At 41.6% G+C, this 12,080-nt stretch overlaps 1 protein-coding gene and 1 long non-coding RNA gene across 2 annotated transcripts; both read right to left on the minus strand.

Annotated features, from left to right (window-relative positions):
• Positions 1 to 454: 454 nt before the first annotated feature.
• LOC132883530 (uncharacterized) lies at positions 455 to 3,689 on the minus strand. The gene is made up of 3 exons (XR_009654357.1): positions 2,607 to 3,689; positions 2,378 to 2,512; positions 455 to 652 (listed from the first exon to the last, which is right to left on the minus strand). It is a non-coding gene; the product is annotated as an uncharacterized LOC132883530 (long non-coding RNA).
• Positions 3,690 to 9,296: 5,607 nt separating this feature from the next.
• On the minus strand, positions 9,297 to 10,325 carry LOC132882606 (mucin-2-like; the record flags this gene model as incomplete). Its single annotated transcript, XM_060915695.1, has 1 exon — positions 9,297 to 10,325. A coding segment is annotated over exon 1 (1,029 nt), but the record flags the coding sequence as incomplete, so codon positions are not given.
• Positions 10,326 to 12,080: the final 1,755 nt, after the last annotated feature.

Genomic DNA, 12,080 nt, shown 5'->3' on the forward strand with positions numbered 1-12,080 from the left:
AATGAATTCTTCCCTCTTTTTTAGAAAACCTCCGGGTTGTAGATGAGGCTAAGGCAGTGAAATTCAAGTTGAAGCCAGGACAGAAGCTGTGCAGCAACTGTTGCACCAAGTTAAAGGAACAACTCGCCATGGGTGAAATGATGGATGCAGGAGACAGATTCGAGCCACAGACTGAAGTTCGAGAGTCAATGGATGTAAGTAACAAAGCAATGGGATGTTCTCCTCTGAAATATACATCTTCACGTGATAAAAAGGGATACTGGAAACGGAAGATTAAAGACTTGTATCATGCCACACAGACCAAGGCAGCCAGATTGGCTGATGTGCCAACTGATGAACTTCTTTCATCGAGTTCAGATAACTGCCAGACATGTGAGGAGTGGGAGGAATTACTAAAGTTACTGAAAGAGAAGTGCAAAGTGGCATCAAAAAAAGAAAAGATCAAGATCCTCACACTTCTCCCAGCTACATGGAGTATCAGAAAGGTAGCTAAAGAATTTTCTGTCACTACTCATATGGTGAGGAAAGCAAAGACTGTTAGAGAACAACAGGGAATACTTGGTGAGCCGCATGTGAACAAGGGAAAACCACTGTCAGCTGAAGTTAGAGAACGTGTCATGAAGTTCTACCAGATGGATGAATATTCAAGGATCTGCCTAGGGAAAAAGGATTATGTATCTGTAAAGATCAATGACAAACGTGAACAAATGCAGAAGAGACTATTGTTGGTAAATGTAAAGGAGCTATATACACAATACAAAGCACAATACCAGGATAAAATTGGCTTCTCTAAGTTTTGTGAACTTCGTCCAAAGTGGTGTCTGCCTGTGAACAGTGCCGGGATGCACTCTGTGTGTGTATGCCAGTCGCATCAGAATGCAAAACTAATGGTAAATGCCGTTCCAACACAGGATGACTACAAGCACCTTTTGAAAGAAATGGTGTGTAATTTGGAGAGTAGGGAGTGCATGCTTCATCTGTGTGACTCTTGTCCTGGAAAGGATGGACTTCAAAATTATTTGATGACTGTCTTCACAAATAATGACATGGATATGGATGACATGATCACATGCATGCAGTGGGTTTACACAGACAGGACTACACTTGTTTCTTTGCAGCAACCTCTGCAAGAATTCCTTCAGGCTGTTTGTCAGGCTTTTGATCAACTTCGTCATCATCATTTTGTAATGAAATCTCAGGCTTCCTATCTGCGGATGCTCAAAGAGGGACTGACGCCTAACATTGCTGTCATATTGCTTGACTTTGCCGAGAATTACAGCTTCATTGTGCAGGATGCTGTACAGGGTCACCACTGGGACAATAGCCAAGCTACAGTGCATCCATTTGCAGTTTATTACAAGAATGGTGACCAACTTGAGTGTGACAGTCTTGCAGTGATCTCGGATTGCCTGAAGTATGACACAACTGCAGTGCACACCTTTATTTCAAAGGTTTTGCCGAGACTGCAAGAGAGCATTCCTGATCTTAAGAAGGTCATCTACTTCAGTGATGGAGCAGCCTCACAATACAAGAACTATAAGAACCTTGTGAACTTATCATACCATGAAAGTGACTTTGGAGTAAAGGCTGAATGGCACTTTTTTGCTACGTCACATGGTAAGAGTCCCTGTGATGGTATTGGTGGCACTGTAAAGCGCCTGGTTGCACGAGCCAGTCTTCAGGCCACAGATAACAACCACATTCTAACTCCTCACCAAATGTATGAATGGGCAAACGGCAATATTGAGAATGTGAAATTCTTATATGTGAGCACTGAGGATATAAGACTTCATGAGACAGAGCTTGAACTTGAGAAGAGGTACACATCAGCCAAAACTGTGACCGGAACTCGGTCTCACCACAGTTATATTCCAATTGCTAATGGAAAGCTGGAGATGCGAAGGATCTCTGAAGATGTGACTTTTTCCATTGTGTCTGTGAGGAATTCTGATGAGACTGTGGAAACAAGTGCAACCCCTGGTCATGAGATCTCCGAGGATTTCAGTTGCTATCAGCCTGGGCAGTATGTTGCTTGTGTGTACGACGCAAACTGGTACGTGGCCAACATTATTGAACGTTCAGATGAACACAATGATGTCTACTGTCATTTCATGAAGCGCTCAAACATGACTTTGTCTTGGCCTGCTGAAAACCGTCAGAATCCACCATGTTGGATCCCATTTCAAGACATCATATGCCGCATAAATGCTCCAGAGATTCAGGGTCGTAGTGCTCGGCGTTACAAACTTGTTCCAGCTGATGTGGAAAGAATTCAGATGCTCCTTCCCAATTTCACCCATAAAGTTTAAACTTGAGTTAAAATGTAATCCACTGATATTTTCAGTTTGATATGGTGTTTTTGAGACCATAGACTCACAGACTTATACGGCACATATTCACTCCTCAATACTCCACTCCACCCCCGGCCCTGGATGCCTCCTCCTGCTGAAACCAGCACTGGAGGCCGTGCCTCATCACTCCACTCTTCTGGCTCTGGACCCACACCTGATCGCTGGAACAAGAAAGGTAACAGCACACCATTCTTTCTTACATCCATATACACCTCCCAAACCATACCTATGCCTATTCAATTCTGCATAACTTACTTTGTCCTCTCTCCCCTGACTGCAGCCAGCCTGCCATCCAGCTCAGCCAAACACATCAGAGGACTGAGGTGCTCAATGATGGTCGCACATTGAGAAGATGGTGACTGTCCCAAGACGGCCTCAGCCCTGCACTACATCTCTACCAGACACTTCCACTCCACACTCACACCCATCTTTCAATAACCTCAATTTTGTCATGAGTATGTGGTTAAACAGTTAACATACTTTCTGCGTGTGAAAATGGTTTATGGGTGAATAAAAAATTTGTTTTCTTGTGACTTCCTCCTGGGTGTTTTCATAATTTATGCTGTTGTTACTTTTTTGACCAGCAGATGGCAGCAGAAACCCAGATACTGTGATGAAAAAGGGACAAATTTCCCCATATTTCGAAGGCCTAAATTAGTATGAAGAACTCTGAAAAACGAAGTTCTTCAAAGCTTGAATGTTTGATACAGTGTTACTGTGCATGGGGTTAAAAGGGCATTCCACTCATCAAGTGCCCACATGGTTAAATTGGAGCATGAAGTAGGGGGTACCGTAGGGTCATTTTCTCCCAAAGCCATTTTTGTGTACCTCCTATTCTGTCATTTAAGGTCCGAGTGTCCGCACACTTTTTTGAATACACAGTACAGTTACCAAATATGATGGAAAATCAATGATTCCTCCCACAGCATTCATAGTTTCCAAGATCTGGAACCCCAAAATGTCAAGACTCTTCATCACCCTTTTCACACTTACAGTTTTCAAGGCTTAATATATGCAGAAATAGTCAAGCTATGCTATTCTTAAGTACACCATCTGATAGACAAGGTCATGCTGAGGGGACATGGCGATTTTTAGGCCTGTATCTTCTTTCAATCTAAAACTAGAGGTGTCCAAATATGCTTGTAAATTCTGTATGCAATTCACAGGCTTGAAAAGTGGGCGTGGCACCCAAACTTTGGAGGGCCTCATCTCCAAAACCGTTAGACGTAGGATGCTAAAACTTGGGATTCTTTCCATTGGCATCAAAAGGTACCTGTGTGTCGAATATCAGGCAAATCGAAGAGGGTCACCTGGGGAGGGTGTGTGAATTGATATGGAATGACCCTACTGTTCTCACAAAGCATTGAAATCAGGCAAACTAAAGTTTATGGCAAACGTTCTTGCGGCTGTTTGACAGATTCTTATCTTAAGAAGTGCAACATTTATACAGTGGAAATGGTGAACCCATTATTTTTGAAATATGTTCAGACTGAACACTAATGACAAGGAGCATATATAACTTCAACAGGGATAATTATTTTCTTTCTACAGGTGATGGGGTGCCAGCCATACCTGATGTATTTGAGGATGTAAACAAAGAAACAACAAGGAAGATGGCCATAGATACCAAATCAGAGATCGTGTGTTGTTCAATGATGGATGATAACAGAAAAAAGGTGGTGTCTGACGTGGAGGAAGCAGAGAGGCTCAAACAACTTGAGGGGGACATCTCATCCTCTGATTCGGAGATTGACCAGCCAACAAAGAGGTGCAAAATGAACAAAGAGGAGATTGGGATAGATCTGCACTAAAGAAAACGACCGAGCAGACATGTGTCAGACATCAGATGTGCCTATGAGGAAAGTCCCGACAATCTATACCACTCCTCAGCCCAAACCCAGTAGGATGGGTCCAAACCACACAACACCAAAGTCTGGGATGTCCAGGAGGATAGAATACAAAACAACAGTAAAGATGTCAGAATGGTCACAGAAGAAGGACCAAACACCACAAAGAGAGATGGATATTGCCAGTAAGTAAAAAAAAAAAAGAATGGTTAAATTAAGGTGTGATATAATTTTTATTGTTTGTATATTACATTATGGGTGGCACAGTGGTTAGCACTGTCGCCTCACAGCAAGAAGGTCCTGGGTTCGAGCTCAGCAGCTGGCGAGGGCCTTTCTGTGTGGAGTTTGCATGTTCTCCCCGTGTCTGTGTGGGTTTCCTCTGGGTGCTCTGGTTTCCCCCACAGTCCAAAGACATGCAGGTTAGTGTTAATTGGTGGCTCTAAATTGACCGTAGGTGTGAATGTGAGTGTGAATGGTTGTTTGTCTTTGTGTCAGCCCTGTGATAACCTGGTGACTTGTCCAGGGTGTACCCTGCCTCTCGCCCATAGTCAGCTGGGATAGGCTCCAGCTTGCCTGCAACCCTGTAGAACAGGATAAGCAGCTACAGATAATGGATGGATGGATATTATGTTATATTTAATTTGTATCATACAGGTTTTGAATTTAAGAATTTTAATTTTGGATCTGGTCATTTCGCTCTCAGATTATGCTAAAGTACATTGGATATGTTCATAACATTTGGGATCAATCTCAGAATATATGATCCTTTGAAGCTATAAGATATGTAAAAGAAAATATTTGACACATCCCTGACTAGGTATGAGGATACTTTGTATACAACCATATAATGAATATTTGTTTATTTATTTATGGTATTCTTTATATTTCTTTCAGCATTGGGAAGGACACTTCTTGGACAAATGTCAGAGATCAAAGATATGTTGCGGTCACCATCAACGCGCCTGTCCAATTTGGAGAAGAAAGGGAAGGGTACTAACATATCCGATGCTTTGAGAATTCTGCCGCAACCACTGGAAACAAAGGAGGAGGTTGACGCATTGGAAGAGATTGTCTCCAACAGCGAGGCAAGCCGGAGTGCAGTGGTGTGTAATTGTACTTTTATTATTCAGGAAAGAGGCGTGTGAAATCTCATGAGAATATGAATCTAATGGACACTTTAAACACATTGGAAGAGACAGAAACATGCCACCATCCTGTGGTCTGTAATTATATCACTATTCAGGGAAGGGTCATCACATACAGTATTACACTCACATAATGTAACATTTAGTTAGAGTAAGAGTAAATAAAAGAACATGACGACTGTACATAAAAGAATTATATTCAGGTGGATATTATGTTTCAGGTTGATATGCTGTCCCCGGTTGGCAGACCAACTCCTGCCCACCTGGCTGTCAACATGGTGAACCGAATGATGAAATGTACAGCACAACTGCATCTCAACATTAGAGGAATGGGCCAGAAGGTGACATTTAAGAGTTACTAGCTCTACATGATGATCTTTGGTAAGTTGGCACTAAACCCTTATTCAAATATTTTATCATATAATATATAACATTTATTTCTGTTTTAGTACACAGTGCAAGAATATAGTATCATAATACATATTATAATGGATGTAAGACAGCCCTGCGATGACCTGGCGACTTGTCCAGGGTGTACCCTGCCTCTTGCCCATAGTCAGTTGGGATAGGCTCCAGCTTGCCTGCGACCCTGTAGAACAGGATAAGCGGCTACAGATAATGGATGGATAGATGGATGTAAGACATTTACATGAGTTAACACATGAAGAACAGGTTGACCTATTCAGACTACAATGAAGAATATGATTTGATGACTTTTTATATAAGTGTTAAAGATTTATAAGATGGCAGTATTAATCATGGGCATTACTTTTCAGAAGCAGTCAAATTGGCCTTCCCAATGGAGAGGGCCGATTTAAATAAAGTCATTCACACGGCCATCGTGGACACACTACGTTCAGCTGGGGCAAAAGTGAAGAGGCTCAAGACGGTGGTTCCTCAGAACACAACTGCAAAGGCTGATGGCCACATAGAGACAATAAATGATGATGATGATCAGGGACACTGAAGTTTCCTTTTCAGCCGTACCGCTCAGCCTTTGGAGGATACCTGCAAACTTGATATTTATTCTGGAAATTGATGTGTTTATCCCAAGATATTCAGTGTAAACCCCAAAAACTGATGATGCTGTTTTATGAATGGAATGAAAATTTGGTATGTTTTCTGTTATTTTGTTTATAAATGTTTTATTTCTTAACTTATTCCATGCCTTTGAGTTCTATTTCATTAAAAGCAGATGTAATGACGTATAAATACCATATATAATAGTATATAAGCGCTACATAAGTGAGATATAAGAGCTATACAAGTGCTATAAAATAGCTACTTAAGCACAATAGAAACATTATAGAAGTGCTATATTTACTGTGATGAAAGCGCTATATCTGACTGCTACACAAGTGCAATGTTTGAGTGCTGAAAGTGGTTACAACTGTAGCTATTCTATAGCACTATAAAAGCGCTCATGAAAAGTGCTTTTATCTTGAGTTGTAAGTGCTGTTGTGCACAAGGTCATAGGTCAACATACGTTTGGCCAAATAGTGTTCGTTAGATTATTAAATTATATGCATAAACTGCAAAATTAGGAGGCACGGTGGTGTGGTGGTTAGCACTGTTACCTCACAGCAAGAAGGTTCTGGGTTCGAGCCCAGTGGTCGACGAGGGCCATTCTGTGTGGAGTTTGCATATCCTCCCCGTGCCTGTGTGGGTTTTCTCCGAGTGCTCCAGTTTCCCCCACAGCCCAAAGACATGCAGGTTAGGCTAATTGGTGGCTCTAAATTGACCATAGGTGTGGATGCGAATGGTTGTTTGTCTCTATGTGTCAACCCTGCCATGATCTAGCAACTTGTCCAGGGTGCACCCTGCCCTCTTGCTCATAGTCAGCTGGGATAGGCTCCAGCTTGCCCGCGACCGTGCACAGGATAAGCAGTTATGGATAATGGATGGATGTAATTGCAAAATGAATTGTGCAAAGCTTTATTTCATACAATGTTTATAATCTTGTACACTGATATAACTGAGTTATATGTAGGTTTTCATATACGGTACAGGTCAGTGTTTATAATTTATACTGAAGTGAACAAAAAATTATACTATTAATGATACAATGGGGGCGGCACGGTGGTGTAGTGGTTAGCGCTGTCGCCTCACAGCAAGAAGGTCCTGGGTTCGAGCCCCGTGGCCGGCGAGTGCCTTTCTGTGCGGAGTTTGCATGTTCTCCCCGTGTCCGCGTGGGTTTCCTCCGGGTGCTCCGGTTTCCCCCACAGTCCAAAGACATGCAGGTTAGGTTAACTGGTGACTCTAAATTGACCGTAGGTGTGAATGTGAGTGTGAATGGTTGTCTGTGTCTATGTGTCAGCCCTGTGATGACCTGGCGACTTGTCCAGGGTGTACCCCGCCTTTCGCCCATAGTCAGCTGGGATAGGCTCCAGCTTGCCTGCGACCCTGTAGAAGGATAAAGCGGCTAGAGATAATGAGATGAGATGATACAATGGTTTAAAATTTATTTTCAATGGATTGAAGTAGAAGTGAAGGAAATCCTTGTAGGACTGTTAGAATGTTGAAAAATTTTCAGGCAAACCAGAAACCTCATTAAGTCTCCAACTTCAACAATTCAACATAGTATTTGTTATATGAATTTTATGTATAAGAATGAAACAATTTGTCCATATTTCCTTTATCAATAGATAGATAGATGTTACCGTGTGTTTTCTGATCAGGCTTAGAGCCAGCAGTGCAATGCCACTGAAAGCAGAAGTGATAGAAGAGACATCCATGTCATGGAAAGTGAGCTGGCAATCACTGGTGGCATGGAATTACCTGCAAAATATAAACATATACATGAAAGTAAATGTACAAAAATACATATTTAAACCTAAAAATAAACAAGAAATTTGAGTTTGGATTACTTACTAAGCACTAATTAATATATAACACAATAATATCTTCGCAAGTTGATACTGACCAAGAGTCTGGCTGACACTGATGGAGATTAGATCAATAGTGAAGTTCAAGCTGGCAAGCCCTTTGACAAGAGTGTCTTTCACTTGGGTCTCAGTGACACTGCCACCAGGACCGAAAGACAGAGTGCTATTTGTCAAAATAGAACCATTTCCTGAAATTACACAAAGAGATGCAGGTGAAAATTCAACCATAAATCAACAAAGAAAAACATTGAGTCATCTCCTCCTTCTTACTTGAAATTTAGGATTTGCATGAGGAGGAAGTTTTGAAAGGCTTTCTTGTACAATGGTTCAACCTAAAAGAAATTAGAAAAAGATTAAGTGAGTTAACAAAAGTGTCAAATACATTGATGAACAGGTCTATCACATTTAGTTCTAAATGTAGTTAAAGGTAATAAATAATGAAGTAATTGAAACATTTAAGAAATGTTCAAATTCATATATAATTGGCATGCCCATTGAATTGGACGTCATAATGTTCAGAAATTAGAGAAAATGAACTGACATATTGAGTGACTTCAAAAATTAGACATGTTTTGATTTACTTCTTGACAGAAAGATGACATTTGAACTATGATGAATTCTTCGAGTTGTCTGATATGGCAGCAGAATTGCATCTTGTTTAAAAGAATCAGATAAATTGTAAATGGAAGCATTATCAATAATACATACCCCATTACGGATTTGTTTAGACTTTGTTGCAAACTGTGGAGAGCTTTTATTGGCCAGGGCTGCATCAAAGGTTTCGTTAATGCTGAAGAACAAGTTGAAAATTGCAGTTACGATTGGAGGCGAAGTGGTGGTTGCTGAAGTGGTACTTGGAGCTGTACTCAGGGTTCAAGTGGTGGTTGCTGAAGTGGTGCTTGAAGTTGTACTCGGGGATGAAGTGGTGGTTCCTGAAGTGGTGCTTGGAGTTGTATTTGGTGTTAGAATGTCGCTTGGAGTTGTACTTGGGGTTGAAGTGGTGGTTGCGGAAGTGGTGCTTGGAGTTGTACTCGGAGTTGGAGTGGTGGTTCCTGAAGTGGTGCTTGGAGTTGTACTTGGGGTTGGAGTGGTGGTTCCTGAAATGGCGCTTGGAGTTGTACTCGGGGTTGGAGTGGTGGTTGCTGAAGTGGTGCTTGAAGTTGTACTCGGGGCTGAAGTGGTGGTTTCTGAAGTGGTGCTTGGAGTTGTATTTGGTGTTACAATGGTGCTTGGAGTTGTACTTGGGGTTGAAGTGGTGCTTGGAGTTGTGGTTCCTGAAGTGGTGCTTGGAGTTGTACTTGGGGTTGAAGTGGTGGTTGCGGAAGTGGTGCTTGGAGTTGTGGTTCCTGAAGTGGTGCTTGGAGTTGTACTTGGGGTTGAAGTGGTGGTTGCTGAAGTGGTGCTTGGAGTTGTACTCGGGGTTGGAGTGGTGGTTGCGGAAGTGGTGCTTGGAGTTGTACTCGGAGTTGGAGTGGTGTTTCCTGAAGTGGTGCTTGGAGTTGTACTTGGGGTTGGAGTGGTGGTTCCTGAAATGGCGCTTGGAGTTGTACTCGGGGTTGGAGTGGTGGTTCCTGAAATGGCGCTTGGAGTTGTACTCGGGGTTGGAGTGGTAGTTGCTGAAGTGGTGCTTGAAGTTGTACTCGGGGCTGAAGTGGTGGTTTCTGAAGTGGTGCTTGGAGTTGTATTTGGTGTTACAATGGTGCTTGGAGTTGTACTTGGGGTTGAAGTGGTGGTTGCGGAAGTGGTGCTTGGAGTTGTGGTTCCTGAAGTGGTGCTTGGAGTTGTACTTGGGGTTGAAGTGGTGGTTGCTGAAGTGGTGCTTGGAGTTGTACTCGGGGTTGGAGTGGTGGTTCCTGAAGTGGTGCTTGGAGTTGTACTTGGGGTTGAAGTGGTGGTTGCTGAAGTGGTGCTTGGAGTTGTACTCGGGGTTGGAGTGGTGGTTCCTGAAGTGGTGCTTGGAGTTGTACTTGGGGTTGAAGTGGTGGTTGCTGAAGTGGTGCTTGGAGTTGTGGTTCCTGAAGTGGTGCTTGGAGTTGTACTTGGGGTTGAAATGGTGGTTGCTGAAATGGTGCTTGGAGTTGTACTCAGGATTGTCATCTGTGCTGATGCATCTGTGGCTGTCAGACAGGAAAGACAAAGTTTGATTGCCTATATCCAGCAAACAAGAAAATGTACCAGCCACAAAGTGGTGTTCACTTTAAAATCCGGCTGTAACATGAGAGTTCTCCATGAACAAAAACACAATTGGAAGCTCATTCATACTCTTACAAAGTATGGAAATGAAATCTGGATCACGCCTGCCAAAAACCTTTTTTCTCACTCTCATATCGTGTTTGCTATGCAGTGTGTAATATTAAAATTGTATAATATATTAAAATAAAGGGTACAAATCCAATTTCTGTGTAGATTCAATATAATACATTTCCAGAGGTCTGTATGTTGCATGACTGCAATTCACACATTGTCTTGCTAAATAATACAGCTTCTTGAGAGAGAGGACAGCATATTTATTGCCTCTGTGCATTATATTTGAGCAGGATTATGTAAGGACGACAAAAACTGAGATAGAATTTGGATCCTCAGGGATAACATAGGAAACACTTACCAATCAGACACAAAATGGCCACTATAAGCCTCCAGTCCATTGTGTTTATAACCTAAAAATAAATTTGCACAAATTTTATTTAAAAAAATAGATGTAGTAAAAGTTATGCAAAGTAAACAAAGTTTCCAGAAAAGTCTTTCATCAGCTGTGTAAGAAAAGTGCGTCTGTGGGTGTAGGAGGTGAAATCAACATTCCAGTTATCCAGATATTCTAGTTTGTCTATGATAGATAGATAGAGAGATAGAGAGATAGATAGATAGATAGAGCAATATAAAAAAGTTAAAATGTAAAACAGAAAAAGTAATAAAACAAACTTTTTAGAAAAGTTGTCAGTTACCAGTTTATAAAATACCCATGCCACTTCAGAGGAAAGGATAAAGATTGTTTTGAATATGTTATCTATTTATTTTTATTATATGATTATATTTAAATTACAATTATCCTGCTTTAGCCATTGCACATCTAGCTTTAACATGTGCTTGAGGTCTGTAGGGATCATGCGCCATCTTGTGTCTAAAAACTACAACTCCCAGCCATCTTCCACGTTGACCTACGTCACGCCTGGGTGGATCACTTACATCACATCTTCCATCATACCATAAGATACTTGGAAGACTCCATTTCACTCATCTCTGGTGCCTGAACTCAGCGAGGAACAGACCATAAAGAGACGCTCGCCATATCGGACCGTCCAAAACCATGCTTCAGCACGTTTTCCCCTCATTGTCTACCCTTGATCACGGTAGACTCCGGAAACACACGATCTTCAACTCAAGCGAGTTATAAACCGGTTTTCAATTATTCTTTTAAGACGTACACAACTGCGAGAAAAAGGCAGTTTTATTTGTGCTTAGTCAGCGGCTGGACCCCTTTCTAAGCCCGTGCACGGTGCTGAACAGAGCTCTCCTTCTCACAAGCTACGAAGCCTCTTCAAAGAACCTCCTCTCCTTCCTACAGAAGTTTTCTTTAAGCTCCAGGAAGACTCTGCTTTCTTCAAAAGACGAGACTTTTGAAGTAAGACTGGCATTGGGCGATAAGACTAGTTTTAGAAATTAGTTATTTACTTAGTGTGAAGTTATATGCAGGAAATGAAGTGTGCACACTGGTTTTAATTTTCTATCATTTCTTATTGTTGATTTAAATTGGTTAATCAATAAGTTTTTGCATGTTCTCTCTCTCCTTTCTAACATTTTAATTTCATTACTCACACATATCTTGACCTCATTAAGATTTCAGTAAATTGAATA

Source organism: Neoarius graeffei, chromosome 3 (genome assembly GCF_027579695.1).
Source record: "Neoarius graeffei isolate fNeoGra1 chromosome 3, fNeoGra1.pri, whole genome shotgun sequence".
Lineage (NCBI taxonomy): Eukaryota > Metazoa > Chordata > Actinopteri > Siluriformes > Ariidae > Neoarius > Neoarius graeffei.